The 20731-nt window shown below is 37.0% G+C and overlaps 1 protein-coding gene across 1 annotated transcript; it reads right to left on the bottom strand.

Annotated features, from left to right (window-relative positions):
• Nucleotides 1–9595: 9595 nt before the first annotated feature.
• On the bottom strand, nt 9596–20731 carry LOC111711454 (elongation factor 2). Its single transcript, XM_023485824.1, has 14 exons — nt 20625–20731; nt 19664–19878; nt 19312–19496; nt 18471–19143; nt 17200–17440; nt 16579–16974; nt 15220–15366; nt 14472–14593; nt 13820–13946; nt 13575–13642; nt 13237–13366; nt 12272–12404; nt 11499–11593; nt 9596–9906 (listed from the first exon to the last, which is right to left on the bottom strand). Exons 1-14 carry the CDS (start codon nt 20625–20627, stop codon nt 9808–9810), a joined length of 2634 nt encoding a protein of 877 aa, XP_023341592.1. The 5' UTR covers nt 20628–20731; the 3' UTR covers nt 9596–9807.

The raw sequence follows: 20731 nt of genomic DNA, 5'->3' as shown, positions 1-20731 counted from the left end.
AATGTGTTACTGGAATTTGAAAATGTTTTTTTAATTGGGGGCATTTTTTTACAATTGGGGGCATTTTTTACAATTTGGGGCATTTTTTTAAGTTGGGGACAAAAAGTTATTTTGGGATCGAGAAAATCAGCTATTTTGGGAATTATATGGACCCCTGAATTTCCAAGGTTTTTGTAACCATTGCTCTGGATATTCAGATCTAATGTCTTTGATGCATGATGTGGGTTGAAGACCTAAGCCCATGAAGCTTCCAGAAGAAATAATGCGTCCCAAACTTTTTAGGAGTGTATAAATAAATAGACTACAAGTCAATTTATATCTTTCGGGATGTTATCATGTTTAAAACAGGCTAAATGTATATGTAAATCAAGTGAAGTTTTAATTTGCTCTTTGTTTCAGGTTAAATTAACTATTGAAAAGAATTACGCTTACTCCAATGTAATTCAAGAAAAAGCAAAAATCACAAGAGAAGAAATCTTTTTTATTTAAAAAATTACTAAAGGAACTAAGTTCTCAAATTTTTTAATCCCTTAATCTTTGCAACAGGATGGTCTAAACCTTTGATGTTTCTAATTGATCTAACATAATTCATAGTTTGAAAGTCTACGATATCAAAGATATCAGGATTAAAAATTTGAGTTTGTGGCAAAAACTCAGTTTTATTTCTGCAAATCAGTTCTCGAATATTTCTTTTACTTTTAGACATATACTTTGTAAAACTAATACTAAAAGTATATTATAGTAACTAGGACTAAGTCATGAACTGGACTGGGCTGCAGGATCAAACAAAACATCACAAATCAACACTGCTATGATCATGGCTCACAACTGGCTCTTCAATAAACAGTAAGAAAAAGTAAAACTATTTTAGAGACCTATCATTCTAGGAAGACTCTTTGCTGACTTTCCTAAAATCATCATTCCAGGTTAAACATGTCTCGTAAATCATTGGAGATTTGCAAATGATAAACAAATCAGAAGGTAGAAAAGTTTAAATAATTATACGTTTCCAATTAAGTGAGCCATATTGACGTCCTGTGAACTTGAGGTGAGATACAGTAGAGTCGAGACGGATCCACCTGTAACAAAATTATATGTTGGAAATAAATTAAAGTTCCTTTGACAAACACACTTTTTCGGACTTTTGAAAACAAAGAAACTAAAGTAATTTGTACAGGTGGATCTGTTTTAACCAGACACAGAGCATTTTTACCCATCTGAAAACAATTGTAAAGGAAATGAGTTTTTGCCACAAACTCAAATCTTCTAATCACTATATCTTATCAATCCGCATGGTGTATACCTTTGATATTTCAAATTTACGTCATTTGATCTAACAGAATTCATAGTTTGAAATAACTAAGGTCTACGACAATGGGATGCAAAGATATAGAGATTTGAAACTCAGAGTTTGTGGCATAAACTCAACTCCCTTGATAAATATTGAGTTTCCAGGTGTCTCATTGCAAAGCACTGATTCATTTCTAATTCAATTTTTACGAATTTTTTATTTATTAGTTTTTTAAATATTTTATATTTTGAATTTTGGTTTTTCTCAGATTATATATTCCATATGAAGTATGAGACGTACACGTAAAACCTAGGATGATCATTTTAGGAAAGTAATAGAGAGTGTCTGGAAAAAAATAAGATATGATTTTGGAAAAGTAAGAAAAAAACGAAAAAAGTACTTTTCATCTGATGAAAAAATGGATTCAAAAATGACCAAAAGCAAGACTTTTCCCAAAGATTCCTGATAATTTCCGTTATGTGAGAAAGTAAAAATAGAAAATAAAAAAAAATAATATATAAATTGATTGCTTGTAAAACTCAAGCTTATATGACAGGTATCATTAATTCACTGGTTGGTTGGGTTTTAGTTTAACTTTGGAATCAGTTCTTATATCTCAAATATTATTCACATATATAGAAGATCAGAATTTTTAAATGTTTGAGATTAGGTTCATGAATCTTTCTGAGATCATAACTATTTAACATGACATCACGAATGAGCTTTAAACCTTCATTCTTCGATCTGGCCCGACATTCAGTGATTTTGTATATTGCCTTGAAATATCCGACGGATGTCTTACCCATTCTGATCCTAGCATTGTCCTCGAGGTGTAACATGTCCTTGGGTTTGGTCTCTCTCTATTCTGCGTGTTAGCCATCCTTCCATGAGAGTCTTTGGTCCAGTGAAGTTTTTATGTCACCCATGTATTGAAACAGGGAGCGAGAAGGGTTGGTATGATTGGATTGGATGTGAGGAAAACCATTAGATCTCGTCTGTTGTTGACTATTCTTTTTATGGTCTTTTTCGATCAATCAGGAATAGGAGGGTTGCTGCGGTAAAACTCCTTGATAAATATCTCCAGTCCCAGCAGAGATAGATTTTACAGAGTTTCTGTAGTCGCAGATATCAGATTTCAGAGTCTGTAGCACCACGAAGGACATCATTCAATCCGCCAACAAGAAGCATATCTACAGCTCTGTGTACATTACTGTATTCCGCCATGAAGGCGTGTTCTAGTTTTCTAACTGTGGCTCCAGGAATTTTAATATAGTCTACATGGATCTCGTCACCCCGATAACCATTCATTGATCTTAATCCCTGCCAATTATTAAGTATTGCTGAAGAGACGAGAACGGGGATATCTTGTGCAAGTGCGGGGTGTTTTTGCAGGTGATGATACAGTGATAATCAGTTCCTCCAAATATCGGCCGGAGCAGATTTTCTATAATCTTAGGAACTGTTATGTGTATGGCAAACAGAAGAGCTGGCATAATGTATCCAGAACAAATCTCACAATATATCTCAATGTTTGAATTTACACCTCGAATAGAGGCTGATGAATAGTATATCCTCTTTGCATGCATATACATCGCATGTTCACCAGGATTTTCTGATAAAGAAATATCTTTCATCTGATTCTCCAGGAATCCTTCTTTACAATTTATCAGCGTAGGCAGGGTTAAGCAAGGATATATATAATGGGGGTAGGGGTATCCGGTAAACTCCAGATTGGTTTCGTTCTCTGATCCGCAATCCTGGATTAAAGGCAGTTTTGGACATGTTAAATAGTTGGAATATTGGTAAAAAAACAATACATAATATATTCATTCATTCCAGTAAATTCCATAAGATTAAAGAAAGTAATATAATTTTAAAACTAGAGATTTAGTAATTATTCCATTCTGTACTTAATATCGTTAAGATAAATAAATCTAGAATCGTTTAAGTACGACATATGATTAATTTTTAGTTCAAACTTAAACCGTTTTAAGAAGTCATTGATAAATGATAAATATGTTATGTAATGAGTAATGACCAATGTTGTCTATTTGTGCATAATTTTGAATATTTTTCTCTTTTTCTTCTGGAAACCTGTATTTTCAAAAATTTATTTAAACAAATTTAAACTGCACCATTTATATATGTATTTATATCTCTGTGTGTGAATAAATCTTTATAATATAATAATTAATGTCATCAGGACTCGGATCTACTAGGCTAAACCTGATACAGGATTCACATACTCCTAACACCCCAGGTCGGAGTGGAATGGATACAAGAAGTGATTATGGTGTATCTATGAGAGGTGCTGTTGTAGGAGTGGGAGCTACGGATTCTGTTCAACCAAGAACTGTTCCTCCCAGCCAGAGAACCCATACTGTTTTGCAACCTGATGGAGTACATCCCAGAGTCACAGGAGTGGGAGGGATAGAATCTGGTCAACCAGGTTCCGTCCAACCCAGCCTCCAGGATATCCAATACAATTGATAACCTTCCCTTAGCTAAAGGAAATAGTTCCAATGAAACCGCCCTGGGTTATGAGATTATTACACCCAATAGGTTGAAATTAGGACAGAATAATTATAGGTCTTTGGAGGGGAGTGGGATTGATTTGGAAATGAGCTCAAATTTTATTAAGATCCTTGAGAGAAATCGGTCCATTTATCAGCAGTGGTATCAGGGTTTTATTGATAATATTCATTTTTTAAATCTGAGACCTACTAAATGGTTGAGATCTGATCAAACCCCAGTGATTAATGATATTGTGTGCTTTGTGTTTAATGATTCTAGCTGCTCTAAGGAGTCTATCTATTGGAAAATTGGGAGGGTAAAGGGGATTAATGGTTCTAAAGTTACTCTCAAGTATTCGTTGAAAGCCAAGGGAAATGAGCAAACTGTGGTAAGGAGTGTGAGGGACATCAGTATAGTTTATGCAATGGGAGAATTCTCAAGCTTCAGATCTTTTTAATGACTGTGCAAAGAGATTCCAAGGAGCAACATTATACTGATGTCCAAAGTTTGCTGCATAAGAGGGGGGGGGGGGGCTAGAATCTTAATAAACAAAGCACTTATAGTTTTAATCACTGGTATGATTAATGGTTTTTTTTATGAAATATATTAAAGTAGTGAAAATGTGTTTATTTAGACTGTTAACGACGAAGGACTTCCGGAGGGTGGTGAAGGAGAGATGGTCAGCAGAGAGAAGCATACAGTATGAAAGCAGGATGAGGATGTTGATCCCTGCTCAATATCCTAAGGTGTGGGGCGAGACCAGGATTGCTAACAAGATTGAAATGGTGGGAGAAGTGACGGGGCGCACCCACAGGATTAACACTGGAGGAGATGAGAGATACATGTCTTTGTATCTCAACCGGGTTTCTCCTGATGGTTTGGATTGGCCAAGCAGGTTAACTCTGGACGAGTTCTTGCCTTTACATGCTCCTCTATTGGACTTCCTGGTTGAGGATACTAAAAGGACAGATGCCTAGAAGTATCCCAAGCTGGAAGAACTGGAAAGGTATCAGAAGATTCGTGGATTAAACCTGAAGATATTGGATAGGATTGAAGTAAGAGAACTGATCTGTGGAGTATCTTCTACATCTGAGATCCTGGAGGTGAAGGAATGGATTGATAGGATGCAGGATGCGGATCAGCGTCTCTTTGGAACCAGGATTGTATCCTTTGATGTTGAAGATGTTAAAGCAACTTACTTTGACACTCTCAGGATGGCCGGAAAGGTGACGAATGATCCTAAGAATGCTGTTCTGAAGAGGAAATGTGATCCAGAACTGATGACAGGCTACTCCAAGGACGTATTCAAGCAGCTACCTGGGAAGATTATGTTCAGAAATGGAGTGTCCTGGACGTGTTTGATTTCTCTGAACCTGAGGAGGAACAAGAGTAGGGAGTATATTCTGGAGAGGATGACGATCCAACCTGAGATCATCGAGTTACTCGGTGATCTTCCTGTGTCTGTCGGTCTTGCAATCCGGAGAGACATTCGGGGAGTGGAGTTTTACTTGTTGATATCCAGGGAGGAGGTGAGACTGGAGAGGGGTTTCATAGACCTCACGCCCCTGGCTATCCTGGCTGGTTATAAATTTCAGTTGAGGAATATGACGGCGATGGGTGTTCAGGTTATTGGAACGCTTCTGAACAAGAATGTATCCACTGGAGATGGCTGGTGGGGTGAAAGATGGCAGTCAATCCCGAAGTCTCTAAGATGTTACGCACTAGGGGATATCCAGTTTGGTTTTAAGTCGTATAACATCCTGGCTGTACTGATCCTGAGTGATGTGTTTCCTGATCCAGATGTACTATGCAGGTTTCTGAGGTGCAATCAGAAGGAAGCTGCGGACTGGTTCTTGGAGTTTCTGATGGTGTCCTTGGAGGGAGTGGAGTACCATCAGAAGACGGAGGAGGAAGCAGAGACAAGGGAGGAGATGATCCGTTCTCTGAGGTATAGGAATAAGCGAGAGAAGTTGTGTGATTTCCCTCCTCTTCTGATCACCCTGTGGACTAAGATTCTGGGAGAATGGCCTAGCCCGACCTCTGGAGGTTGCCGGTTTCTACTGGAGGCCAGGGAGTGGTTTTTGTATCAGATGAAGTCCCTCGCCAAGGCCAAGTATACTTGGTCCAAGGGAAGGAGGTTAGAAGTTCCTGGAGAGGAGGACAAAGAATATTCTAGGTTCGGATTGGATCCTGAGGAGCTGGAGAAACAAGGATGGATGGATCCAGTGGAGAGTGTAAGAGGGTTGGAGCGGCCTAAGGGATTTAAGATCCCTCTCCTAGAGATGGATATGAGCAGGGTGAAGAGCAAGGAGATCGGTAGATGCCAGAGATGGTCACTCCTTGAATGGGCTAGGATGAATCCTCGGGAGCTGTGCAAGTTCTTCATGAGAATGGAGAAGGATACAGGTTTCCAGAGGCTTCACGGAGGCCTGTATGATGCGATGCGTCTCTGCTATCGGAGGATTTTGGATGAGAAGGCTGTAGATGAGACTGAGAAGAGGCTGAAGTTTGCAGTACTCCATTCTTTGGAGGAGGAGTTGAAGGTGAGGATGATGAGAGTTGCCAGGTTGACTAAGCTATCGACTGATTGGGAGTATGAAGAGAGGACTAAGTGGAAGGGGGAAGTTCCTGCTCTACCTGCCCCTAAGGTGAGGACTGGTGTGAAGAGAAAGACGGACCCAAGGCCTAGCAAGTTGAAGAGGATGAGGATGAGGAGTCTGAAGGAGAGTGCAGCTGGTTCTACTGCTGAGGAGCCGCTAGGTGTCTCTCCATCCCAGCCTTCTCCTGGTTCATCCGGAGCTAGGAATGGGTTCGGAGAGAGTGTCTCCGGGCCTCAGAGGAGGATGGCTATGAGGAGGTGGTGATGGTAGATGAGGAGGATGAGGTGTTTCTGGAGGATGAGGGAGAGAAGGAGGAGGAGGTTCCGTCACCCAGGAGGCAGAGTGCAGCCTTGAGGTTCTCAAGGAGAGTGGTGGAGCGACCTCTTACCTATGATGAATTGATTGAAGGAGTTCCTAGAGTTGTGTTTCCTGATGACTTGGATCTAGAGTTAGAGGTCCCATGGGAGGATCGGATGTTCTAGACTGAGGGAGTTGATAAATTCATACTCTAATGATCTCAGTGAAATAAAGTGAAATATTTTTTTCAGGTTATTTAAGAGATCAGGATGTTCAGGTCGCGGGGTGCAGATAGAACTTTTTCGTTTTCTCATTGGTTGGTGAGTGTTACACGAACTCACACTGCATAAGTAAAGTCTATGTTGCGCCCCTGTTGATTTCTGAGTTCACCCTGTTCATCTGTACAGAAAAGAGTTGAAAAAACTAGTTTTAAATACAGTGAACTTCTCGTCTACGCATGTGCGGAATTCTCGAATCTGGCAGTTTTTTGTGTTTTCAATAGTTATAAATCCGTTTAGTGTATCGATAATGTAAACTGTGTCAATGATTCTAGGATCACTGCGGTGAATATTCTTCTTATATCAGGGGCGTATGAGGGCTTTTGTTTAAGGGGGGGCAGATTTTGGGCGCGTAAGCTCGCAAAAAAAAGTATGCCCCCCCCTTAAAAACCCCTTTTTTGAAAAAATATCGATACCTTTTTTATTTTTTTTCCCCCCCCTCCCACCTGGACTTGTTTTGTTCACCATAAAAATACCATAAATCAATAATCACAGCATCATTAAAAATTATATTTTTATTAATAAATGAAATTTTCTTTTGAATTTTTTAGATAGAATTTACTCAATCTACATATTCACCAACTCTTTTAAGCTACAATTTTCTGGGATTTGCTTGCACAAACATTTCAATGATTTTTTCAGTAGAGAGCTCAGACAGCCTTTTATTCCAAAAATCGTATACTAGGAAATTACCGTGATTTATATATTAGATGATTATTTGTTAGCTCCCCTCACAGTTTAACGCATGAGCCGATATTTATTTATCAATTGTATAAATAGTTTACTGCAATTTCATTATTATGATATTTATCTTTAGAATGTTCTTTTCATTTGACAGTAGTCATGGTATAACATAAACATATAGTTTCTATTATCAACAATTGTAAAATTGATTATCGAGTTTTTGACGGTGAGTTTCGGTTTCCCAAGAATCCACGTTGCTATGTTTAGTATGTTCTCAAAGTTTAGCTAGGTTCGAGCTGAGAATACAACATCCGTTTTAGGTCGTCTTTGAAACCAACCCTCCAACATTGCGTAATACCACGTCAACCGGTATTTTTAAATGTTTACCATGAATTTCACTGTTTCCTAACATTTTGATATTGTGCCCCACATTGAGCTTTATTTATTTATGCTTTTTTATCAGTATTTTTAATGCAAGTTGAATAGCTACTAATCAGGCGACGATGGAGGAAACCTCCGACCGGCATGAGCCTCCGCTATGTAGACTGCACGAGCCTCCCAGATTCGCTTGACAGACCGAGCCTCAGGGTGGATTCTCATCTGAACTACTGCCGTTTGAACTATGGTACGTTTGAACTATTGTTCGTTTGAACTATTGTTCATTTGAACTACTGACATGACGTCATATCCTGTTATAGTTTAAATCAACACATTTCTTGCTCATTTGAACTATTTTTCTATAACCCCCCAATTCAGTTTTAAAATTTGTTTTATAATCTTCATGAAGTTATATTCATGACAATTAATTAGATAATCATTACACAGAATGAACATAAAAATAGTTCAAATGAGCATAAAAATAGTTCAAATGAACATAAAAATAGTTCAAATGAACATAAAAATAGTTCAAATGAACATAAAAATAGTTCAAATGAACATAAAAATAGTTCAAATGAACTTAAAAATAGTTCAAATGAACATAAAAATAGTTCAAATGAACATAAAAATAGTTCAAATGAACATAAAAATAGTTCAAATGAACATGAAAATAGTTCAAATGAACATGAAAATAGTTCAAATGAACATGAAAATAGTTCAAATGAAAAAAAATAGTTTAAATGGACTAAAACATAGTTCAAATGGACAAAAAAATAGGTTAGGTAAAAAATAGTTCAAATTTAACTATTTTTTTGTTCATTTGAACTATTTTTTAACTATCTATCGTCAACAATTCAAAACGAGATAATACTGGTGAATCACCTCACCTTTCTATTTATCCATTTTTAAATATATTTTTTGGTCTTTAATTGTTAGCATTTTTTCGTTCTATCGTGGTCAATTATAAATGCTCATGTTTAAAACACCTCTCGTTAACGTTTAAAAACGAGATAACATTGGTTACTAACTGGTGTATCGCCTTGTTCTTTTAAGCTTTTCGCTTCTTGTTATTTTTTATTTTTTTTCTGATCACCTTTGTTAGATTCTGCCTTTTGCTACTTGATGCAAATCGACCTTTATTTGAAGAGTGAAAATGTTTTTTTTTGTCCCTACGATCTCTTATTAACTTTAGCCAGCTTACTTTACTTTAAAATTAAAACATCAAAAATGTGTCAATTACCAAATGCTTACGATTTCTTTATGAATAAATAATGCTCTATGTAAAATATAAAAATCAAAAGAAGAAGTTTACTTGAAGTACGAGAATCTAAATAAATCAGAGATTTTATGACTGAACTCAGAGGAATGAACAGAAAAAAATAGTTTTTATTTATTTGTTAAATGTAACTCAGTATGTTTTAAAATAAAAAGAGTTTGTATGTCCAATTCTAAGGTTTAAATACCCTTCCTTACACATATATAAAGTTTACTTTCCCCCACTCATTATATCTAATCCCAAATACAGGATACGTGTGTAAATAAAACTAACAAAATTTGACGACAAAGAATGTATATATTTTAAGCTTTATTGGAGCATCACCGCAACAATTTACATACGATGGAATATATTTTCAATAAACGGCTTGTCAGGGCAAATATCCGTAGTTTCTTGTATTGTACAAATAATTAGAAAAATAATTAACCCCGAAGGTTCGGGGTTTAAACGCAAAATCAAATTATCCTAAATTTTTGCGCTGACAGCAGATTATAGTTTGTCGTAGTAGTTGTCAAGAGATGGGTTTCCAGGTTTCAATCCCTTCCTCACCTTGCAGGCCTCAACAATAAGGTTCACCTTGCTTCCAACCTAAAATAAAAAGAAGTTAATCAGTTTTAATGAAAAAAATGATACTTCAATGTCCTAATTAAATGAACTTAAACCGCGTCTCAATTTTCCCCAAAACCGGTTTTAATGGACTGCCGGCTTCAATCTTGAAAAATCACATATGATTCCAAGTGTTAGCAACATCAATCTTAAAAATCAGCCTCTGTAAATTCAGGGTGGCCAAAACTTAAATGAAAAAATCCGCACAATCGGTACTTTTTTAAAATCTGTTACATTTATTAAAAATCAATTTTCGAAAAAAAATCCCTACAATCCGTAAATATGATTTTCTAAACTTGGTCTGCAGAACTATATTAAAAAAAAAGTCTGCTACACCATAATATAAACTGGGTCTGCTACATCATATTCTAAACTGGGTCTGCTACACCGTATTCTAAACTGGGTCTGCAAAACCATATTCTAAGCTGGGTCTGCCACACTTTTTCTAAACTGGGTCTGCATCACTTTATTCTAAACTGGACCTGCTTCAACATATTCTAAACTAGATCTGTTACACCATATTCTAGACTGGGTCTCCAAAACCATATTCTAAACTGGGTCTGCTAACTTTATTCTAAACTAGGTCTGCCACACTTTATTCTTACTAATTGGGTCTTCCACACTATAATCTTAACTGGGTTTTCCACACTATTCTAAGCTAGGTCGCCACACTATATGCTTAACTGAGTCTTCCACACTATATTCTAAACTGTCTTCCACACAATATTCTTAACTGGATCTGCCACACTAAATATTTAAGACTGGGTCTGCTACACCATATTCTAAACTGGGTCTTCCATACAATTCTAATCTGGGTCTGCTAAACCATATTCTAAACTGGGTCTTCAAAACCATATTCTAAGCTTGGTCTGCCACACTATTTTCTGAACTGAGTCTGCTACGCCATATTCTAAACTGGGTCTGCTACACCATATTCAACAGTTGGTCTACTATACTAAAATTCTAAACTGGGTCTGCTCAAATGATCACTTCTGGAACATATTCTCAAATGAACACTTCTGGGAAATCACAAAAATTTTTAATGAATTTTAATCGTCAATTGAAACATTATTAATCTAATATTATTTAGAATGCAGAAAATAGGTTAAACTAACTTTATTTTGACGAAAATTTTAAACTAACTTCATTTTGACCGATTTATGAAATCATGAAAAATTTACTGAAATGAGTGAAAAATAAAAAAACCGGTGTATTTCCAGGTTGAAAATCCGAACAATTTGAGAAAAAAAAATCTGTACAATCCGTACACTTTGGCCACCCTGTAAATTAAAACAAAATCATGAACTTTTTTATGTACTATATGGAGAACATTCTTGTTACAATAATAGAATTGATCAAGTTTTACGATTGTTCAAAAACTGTCTCAAAAAGGCTGGGAACAAACATATGTTGCAAAAAGGGAGTTAAAACTAAAATGTTCTGATCCCGTTGCAACCTGAAGTTGTACATTTGACATTTAAACTTTAATCATTAAATAATTGGGGCGGACATTAAGATCTTAATTTTCTCGTTAAGAGAAGTAAGAATACGCAGAACATAACAGAAACTTTTACCTCAAGGGGATCTCCGGGCATAATCTGCCAGTGATCAAATACGCACTGAGGGAAGGCCTGTCCACCGGTGTTGGAGCGAAGATCGGCGGTAAATCCTAGAAAAAAGTTTTGATTTTAGGTCTTGAAATTCTATAAAATTTAACTTTAATGTTATAAAAATTCAGAGTAAGTTATTTGCATCTATCATGGGTTATCAGATAGATTCCCACTTAAATTACATCATGAAATTGTCACGCGTGATTTTACATTAATGCCCAACCATAAGATGGTCTGTTAACTTTATAGAAACTAATAATTGAACAAGATTACTTATTTTCGATGATAAGATTAATTTTTATTTTCTCAAAATGTTCCTAAACATCACGTCTGTTGTAGAATATTTTTACTTTTTATGTCGTCGTTGATTAATAATTTTTAAAAAACTAATTCTGAAAGCGTATCCACCCCCAAATCAGGAGTTTTGAACGTCGAATTTGCGCTCAAACTCGGGATTTACAGACTTTTAAAAAGTAAAATATGTCTCAAATGAATCCTAAAGAAGTTTTCCAAAGGACCAAAACACTGCGTCCTCAGTTCAACTACCTTACAAAGCCGGTCACTCCCTTTAATAAAAATAACCCCGTCCCAAAGTCGATAAAAAAAACTACAATTTAAATTTGGTCTCAATTGGTTCCAGGTATCAAATAATCGTACAACGTTGAATAACATTAGTAAAAATAATTTTTGGCATCGCGTAAACCTCAGATAATCCCATAAAACAAAACCATCCTTACCGAAGGATTCGTTGACAGGTAGGTAAGCCTTGACGACGAACATAGGGGTTCCGGGAGTCTGAGCCTCCTCGAATACGTGTCCTCTCCTTCTGTTCAGCACTCCGTAGATTCCTCCAACGGCGTTCTCAGGACACTAAAATTAAACAAAAATTTAAAACCCCAATTAAAAATAGAGACAGAAATAGAACATAATTAAAGACAAGAGAGGTCATTTCACAATCACAACATTTGAAGTAAGAATTCTATGGAATCTTATTATTGCATTAAAATTTATCAAGATGAAAATAGGAGAACACATTAAGATAAGGTTACAGTAAAAGAGGGTATCCAGTATTGGGATATTAGAGATCAGGTTAGTTATAGATTAGGTATAACAAGTATATATTTTCTAAAAAATCATTACTTTCATATACTTGAGAAAATCATTCCCCCACCCCAGAAGTTAACTAGCTTACTAGACTGAAGAAAACCCCCCCGGGTGCTGAATGATGATTCTAATAAAGGATAATCACAGTTGTTAGCATATCCAGTATCGGGATAGTTTCGGACTGTTAGTATTAATCTCTAAATTCATCCAGTATCGGGATATTAACGGACTGTTAGTATCAGGGGTGTATATAATTCCATTCCATCCCCTGGGGGGGGGGGGATCAAAGGTCAAAAAAGAGGGAAAGGGGAAGGGAAGGCGAAGGGAAGAAGGGAATAAGTAAATTGTTTCAGATGATGCTATAATAAATCTAAGAAGAGTTTAATTTATCGTCTTGAGTTGTGGAGTTTGAGAAAGGAATTTTAAAAAATTTAGAGGAATTATATACACCCCTGGTTAGTATTTATCTATTAATTTATCCAGTATCGGGATATTTACTGGCTGTTAGTATGAATCTCTTAATTTATCCAGTATCGGGATAAGTGTTAAGTATCGATCTAGAACAGGATTTCTGCACTGCACACAACAACCAGTAAACCTGAATTTCAACTTGATAAACAGGTTCCATCATTGCGGGCTTGGCGGTCAACATGGAAGCGTAAATAACTCTTCTTGAGGTTGGGATAATCTGACCACCACCCCTGTGAATAGCGTCAGCATGAAGAGCAACGTCGTAGATATTGAACCTGATTCCACGCATATTCTCGTCACACAGTACACCCTATATAATTAACAATGAGAGCAAGGGCTGGACTTTTTACCTGGATTTCAACTTGATAAACAGGTTCCATCATCCTTGGCTGAGCTGTGAGCAGGGAAGCGTAGAGTACACGCCTAGCTGTAGGAATAATCTGACCACCTCCTCTATGGATGGCATCAGCGTGAAGGGTAACGTCATAAATGTTAAACCTGACTGCTCTTAAGTTCTCGTCGCAGAGAACTCCCTACATAATACAATTAGCGTTTATTCGCAGTCTTGAGTGCGTAAACTTTAGATCATATTAAATTCATTAAATTCCATTAAAGGATGGAGACTTTCATGGGATTCAATCAATACCCCACCCCTTCTAACAGATTTTGTTAGCAAAATAGATTTTGAACTAAAACTAGTCCTTTTATACCTCCTTACTGGCCCACTGGAATCCAGCAACGACGGAATCCTTAATCTCGTTGAGGTACTGGACTCCCTTGGTACAATCGACAAGGATGTTGGGTCCATTGGTGTCGGGACCGAAGCACCAGATCTTTCTAAAAAAAAACAAAAATTATGATTCCAATTTTTTTAGTTACAATAAAAATTATGATTCCAATTTACAAGCCACAATATATCTATTTGTTAACTGATAAAACGAGCTTTTTTAAAACTCGAGTTTATATCTCCAACTATAGGGAATAACTAAAATATTTTTTTCGTTAAAATAAAAATAAGAAACGAACTTTAGATTAAAACTGAAATGTATCTAACTATGCTACAGGTGCACATAACCTGCTGACTAGTCCATGGACTACTGGGATATTTTTTGGCTTAAATTTAAATTTTAAAACATTTCTATTTAAAGTTAAGTGTATCCAACCATACTAAGGGTGTACGTAAAGAACGTACATCCAACTCTCGGCGGGAGATTACAGAACTCCTGAAGTATCTCCCAGAACGGGTTCAACTCCAGGAGCTGAGAAGTAATCTGTTCTATACCACGGATGTAACGCCTGAAGACCATGGGGCCAACCTGCTGACTAGTCCATGGACAATGGAGACTAACGTGAAGGACTAACCTGGCTTCAGTGATATCGTAATCGTATTTGTCGGCAAGATATCTTCCACGGATCTTGAAGTCGTCTCTGGGGTTAACCTCACCCTGGAAATAAAAAAATGTAAAAGGTGTGTTTAGTTGAATCTCCTCGACACATTATACCCAATTTGAATATTTTGAAGGGGATAAAGGAACTAACGTTTTAACACAATAATTAGGATTCCCCCCCCTCATCAAATTGTCACGCGTGATTTTACATTAATGCCCAACCATAAGATGGTCTGTTAACTTTATAGAAACTAATAATTGAACAAGATTACTTATTTTCGATGATAAGATTAATTTTTATTTTCTCAAAATGTTCCTAAACATCACGTCTGTTGTAGAATATTTTTACTTTTTATGTCGTCGTTGATTAATAATTTTTAAAAAACTAATTCTGAAAGCGTATCCACCCCCAAATCAGGAGTTTTGAACGTCGAATTTGCGCTCAAACTCGGGATTTACAGACTTTTAAAAAGTAAAATATGTCTCAAATGAATCCTAAAGAAGTTTTCCAAAGGACCAAAACACTGCGTCCTCAGTTCAACTACCTTACAAAGCCGGTCACTCCCTTTAATAAAAATAACCCCGTCCCAAAGTCGATAAAAAAAACTACAATTTAAATTTGGTCTCAATTGGTTCCAGGTATCAAATAATCGTACAACGTTGAATAACATTAGTAAAAATAATTTTTGGCATCGCGTAAACCTCAGATAATCCCATAAAACAAAACCATCCTTACCGAAGGATTCGTTGACAGGTAGGTAAGCCTTGACGACGAACATAGGGGTTCCGGGAGTCTGAGCCTCCTCGAATACGTGTCCTCTCCTTCTGTTCAGCACTCCGTAGATTCCTCCAACGGCGTTCTCAGGACACTAAAATTAAACAAAAATTTAAAACCCCAATTAAAAATAGAGACAGAAATAGAACATAATTAAAGACAAGAGAGGTCATTTCACAATCACAACATTTGAAGTAAGAATTCTATGGAATCTTATTATTGCATTAAAATTTATCAAGATGAAAATAGGAGAACACATTAAGATAAGGTTACAGTAAAAGAGGGTATCCAGTATTGGGATATTAGAGATCAGGTTAGTTATAGATTAGGTATAACAAGTATATATTTTCTAAAAAATCATTACTTTCATATACTTGAGAAAATCATTCCCCCACCCCAGAAGTTAACTAGCTTACTAGACTGAAGAAAACCCCCCCGGGTGCTGAATGATGATTCTAATAAAGGATAATCACAGTTGTTAGCATATCCAGTATCGGGATAGTTTCGGACTGTTAGTATTAATCTCTAAATTCATCCAGTATCGGGATATTAACGGACTGTTAGTATCAGGGGTGTATATAATTCCATTCCATCCCCTGGTGGGGGGTTGTACGAATATGTGCTATTCGGAAAACTTAGCACAAGAAGCTGCTTTAATGTATGCCAACTTAAAATTAAGTATGATACATGCATTTTTGTTTTGTTTCAAGCATATCTCAGCAAAGGTACGCGCGTGCGCTTTGGAAAGTGAAAAATAAGACTTATTTTAATATTTCTCATGGCCAACATGCATTTAAAATTTGTGCTAAATGACGCATAAAATAATGGTTGGCAACTAATGCGCAAATCAGAATGCGCCAATATCCATGTTTGCCTCGACAATGAATTCATTGTCCCAATTTTACTATAGTATGTATCTCATCATTTCCCGCTACTTTTATTCAAACTTAGGCAAAACTTGGCACATACGTATTCAAAGAAATTAATTTGTTGCGTGCGCAAGCGGACGTTCAAGGCTTTAGAGGTCAATTTATTGAACGCATTTGATTGAAGTGAGTCAGGATAAACATTTAAGTGTTTAATTTTAAATTGATTAAATTTCACACAAAACGCGCGCGCGATCTTTTGTTTGGATTCGTTCCAAAACAAAATGCTTTTTATACTCATAATTTCAAGTTCGCAGGTAAAAAATCAGCCTCCTAGGACAATTCTAAATTATGTCTGAACACTGTTTAAGTTTCCCGGAGAGTAAACGTTTCGTGCCCCTCCCCCCTTTACGTTAATATTTATGTTGCAGTTTCAATTACCTGTAGGAAACCACGGGGTCGGACTTCTTGAGAGGGATCTGAGCGTGATCCTCTTCCAGATCCTTGAGGCAGATCTCAAGATGGAGTTCTCCAGCTCCAGCAATAATATGCTCTCCAGACTCCTCAATCATACATTGGACCATAGGATCAGACTTGGCCAATCTCTTCAATCCTTCGACCAGCTTGGGCAGATCAGCGGGATTCTTGGGCTCAACAGCAACTCTGACGACGGGAGAGACAGAGAACTTCATCTGCTTCATGTTGTGGGCCTCCTTGGAGGTGGTGATGGTTCCGGTCTTGACGAGGAACTGATCAACTCCGACCAGTCCACAGATGTTTCCAGCAGGGACATCTTCGATGGCTTCAACCTTGCCTCCCATCATAAGGATAGTTCTCTGAACAAGTACCAATTAATATTGAACAATTTAAATAAATTAATCTTAAGAGATAAATATTTCAGGTCTTCTTAGAGGTAGGTTACTGCACATAGACATCACAACCGGATATGTATTCATCATGTATTTTTCAGGGTGACACAATTATTTTTAGATAATTTCTGCATCTTAATTAATATAACATTTAGTTCACCCTACATTGAATACAATTTATTTCTTTAATACCTGGATAGTCTTCTCGTATAGATCGTCCTTTTTGCCGGGAACATAGTTGGGTCCCATAATTCTAGCCTTCATACCAGTACTAATCTTGCCAGAGAACACACGACCGAATGCGTAGAAACGTCCCTTGTCAGAGGTGGGCACCATCTTGGAGATGTACATCATCAAAGGAGCATTAGCGTCACAGTTCTTAATCCCCATGCAGCATGCGTCATCAGCAGGTCCCTCGTACAGCATCTCAGCTCTAGGAATATATTTTATAAGGTTTAAGGTTCCTTTCTTTAGGAGGGAACATTTTTTGAAAGAGAATGCTGGTCGAATGAAAAGATGCAATGAGCAGCTTACGACTGGCAAGTCAGATTCACAACTGTACTCAATCTAGTGAAATGACTTAAAGGGACCGTTCACTTAATTTGGTAATTTCAGGGTAAACTAAACAGCCAGTGCGCTGTTGATTGGTAATAGTTTTACTTATCAAAGTCAACCGTGGCCGGAGAAAAAGCCGATTTTTCGCTCAGAATTCGAGCGCAATAGACACTAATTGATGTTTTTTTCAGTATGTTGTGAATCAAAATAAATTTCGAATATAAAATTAAACTGTAGTATCTAATCGTTAATCGTAATTGTCATAATTTTAATTTTTTTTTACTTTCTTTTTCTAAAATAACACTATTTTATTGCATTCAAAATTGTGTATTGCCCGTGTAAAAGCTGAATTGAACGCGGCATGACAAATGAAAAGTTGTGCACATACGGGAACAAAATCTACAAAATCTACGAACCAAAATACGAGTAATGATTAATTGATTGTCGTAGAGACGTCGTCTTAGTATACAGTTTATGTGTTTTAAAACGAAAAACGTAAATTTCTCGCTGACTCAAATATCAAAAGTTTTCATATTTTAGTACATAATAACGAACACATGACATTGAAATATAATAAATTTAAATGTTATTGGGCTGCAGCTACTGAAAAAAACATCAAATAGTGTCTATAGAGAAGGACCGTCCCTTTGCGCTCGAATTCTGAACGAAAGATCGGCTTTTTCTCCGGCCACAGTTGTCTTTGAAAAGTAAGACTATTACCAATCAAGAGCGAATAGGCTGTTTAGTTTACCCTGTAATTACCCAAATAAGTGAACGGTCCCTTTAAGCATTCGTGTTCTACAAATGCTCAACAAAAAGGTATGAAGCAAAGGTTATAAATCTGATATGCCACTATTTCAAGAGTTACTTAACCCTTGGGTTTAATTAATGTGTAATAATCTTATAACCTGTATTTCTGTGCGGTAACAGGAGAGGGAAGATGAATTACTATCATCTGGAACATAGCTTCTCCAGCAGGAAGCCAGTTCCTCATAACAGCCTTCATCAGAGGCTTTCCTTCAAGCTCAAGCTCATCAACCTTCAGGATATCTTTAACAGCCTTGCCCTCGGTGGTGGTAAGCTTGGTCAACAGCTTGGCTGTCTCCTCCTTCTTGAAGTTCATGATGGCGTCGAACACCATGTAGATGGGGTCCAATACGTACATGCAGAAGGATCTCTTGTTGTCCTCGTCCTTGGTCTTGCTCCACTTCTTTGTCTTGGAGTTGAAGAAATTCTCTCCCCAAAGCTTCTTCATCATTTTGTCAACATCAACTCCGAACTTGCTAGCATACATCTCAGCGAACTGCTTAAGGGTGAAAGCCCATCCATGGAGCCCAGATCCGAATCCAACGGAACCGTTGTTGACATCCACACGGACAACTCCCATAGGTCCATCGTCGTCACAGTAGGTGGCAACAATGACGTTGACGTTCTCAACAATCCTCTGGAAGGTCTGGTAGAGTTCCTCCTGTCCAAGCTGAAGCTCGAGAAGAGCTCTGTCCATTTTGTTCATGAAAAGAACGGGACGAATCCTCTCAGCAATAGCTTGTCTGAGTACAGTCTCGGTTTGGACACACACACCTAAAACAAGTAACGTGAGAATCCAATTTTGTTCAATTCGACAGAAGACAAAAGATGAGTAATTTCTCAGAATAAGATTTATGACTCAATCAGTTATTATCAGATAGATTCCCACTTGAATAACATCACAGGTAATTAAATGTTACATTTAAATACAAAGATATTAACCTGAGACACAGTCGACGACGACAAGAGCTCCGTCAGTAACACGCAGAGCAGCGGTGACCTCGCTGGAGAAATCAACGTGACCGGGAGAGTCGATCAAATTAATCAAGAATCCAGGGGTATCTTCCTTCTCTTGCTTGATGAAGGCAATATCCTTGGCCAACATCTCGAAGTACATGGAGATGGCGCTAAAAATATTTAGGACATTAAAACATATTAACTTACTTCAGACCCCAGATACCCCTGAAAAACGCAATGTGTTTAAAATTTTCACCCGCACGCATACATTAATCGAAAGCATACAACCCCAAAAGTGATCATAATTTTTAATTTATTTAATCTCGTATCAACTTACGTAGATTTGATGGTGATACATCTCTCCTGTTCGTCCTTTCTGGTATCGGTGGCTCTGGTCTCACCGGCCTTGGAGGCGGCAATAATACCGGCCTTGGACACCAGGGAGTCAGTGAGAGTAGATTTTCCATGGTCGACGTGAGCAATCACGGACATGTTCCGGATGTTCTTTTTTTTGTCCATACATGCTCGGACCTCATCAATACTGAAATTCACCTAAAGCAAGAACAATCAGGAAACTGTTCTATTAAATTTAAGATTAACAAATACAAAGTGAAAATATTATCGATTCAGTCCTAATCCAATAAATACCAGATTGGTTATTTAAATTTTTAAGATTTTTTCAGCAATTCGGCGTGTGTTACAGTAGAGTGGAGTTATAAATTAAAACCTTACCGAAGAACATGCAAATTTTATCTTTGAAGTACAGCTTACTATAAAAGGAAACGCACATTTCAGACTACACAACCGCCGCCCCCCCTCATGGTGTTAATTAACGAGAAAAAACGTCTAATTAACATTTCCCTCTCGAGGATTAATTATACGGACGGATTAAAAATATTTTAGTTTTATTTCGTCAATTTGAAGATAGGTAGGATGATGCAACGGAAGAATGACTAACATCAAATAAAATGCGGATTTAGAGCTATATTATCTTTTAAGTATCAATGAAAGTACAGGAATGACGATGAGAATGGTTAAAACGATTTATTAAGAAACCTAACTTTACAATGATAATCGGAGAATGTGACGGCTAAATGAAGCTTCATTTTAAGGCTTTAGAATTAACATATTAAACAATCAAATATAAAAGAGGAATCCAATGCCCCGAGAAATTAGAGAAATCGAGTACAAAGAGAAATTTACTGAAAACATCGAATTTCACCCCCATACTCGAGAAATTGATACAAAACATTATACCAAACGAAACTTTGTTTAATATTTTTGATGAAATAACTCACCATTTTGGATGTAGATGGATTTCACTAGAAATAAAAAGAATTGCTGTGGATCAGTTAGATCCAACCGGAAAAAGACCGATTTTGCCCAACGCATGTGCGACGTTGGA

Source organism: Eurytemora carolleeae, unplaced genomic scaffold (genome assembly GCF_000591075.1).
Source record: "Eurytemora carolleeae unplaced genomic scaffold, Eaff_2.0 scaffold1166, whole genome shotgun sequence".
NCBI lineage: Eukaryota > Metazoa > Arthropoda > Copepoda > Calanoida > Temoridae > Eurytemora > Eurytemora carolleeae.
The sequence above is the reverse complement of the archived record's forward strand: the minus strand, read 5'-3'. Positions and strand labels throughout refer to the sequence as shown.

Bases quoted from the DNA above. Each gene is read 5' to 3' on its own strand.
- LOC111711454 (XM_023485824.1), bottom strand. The intron at 13,643-13,819 runs GTATAAAAGGAC...TGTATTATGTAG, and splicing joins TCCAGTGGGCCAGTAAGGAG to GGAGTTCTCTGCGACGAGAA. The intron at 12,405-13,236 runs GTTTACTGGTTG...GTTTAATTTTAG, and splicing joins TTTATCAAGTTGAAATTCAG to TGTCCTGAGAACGCCGTTGG.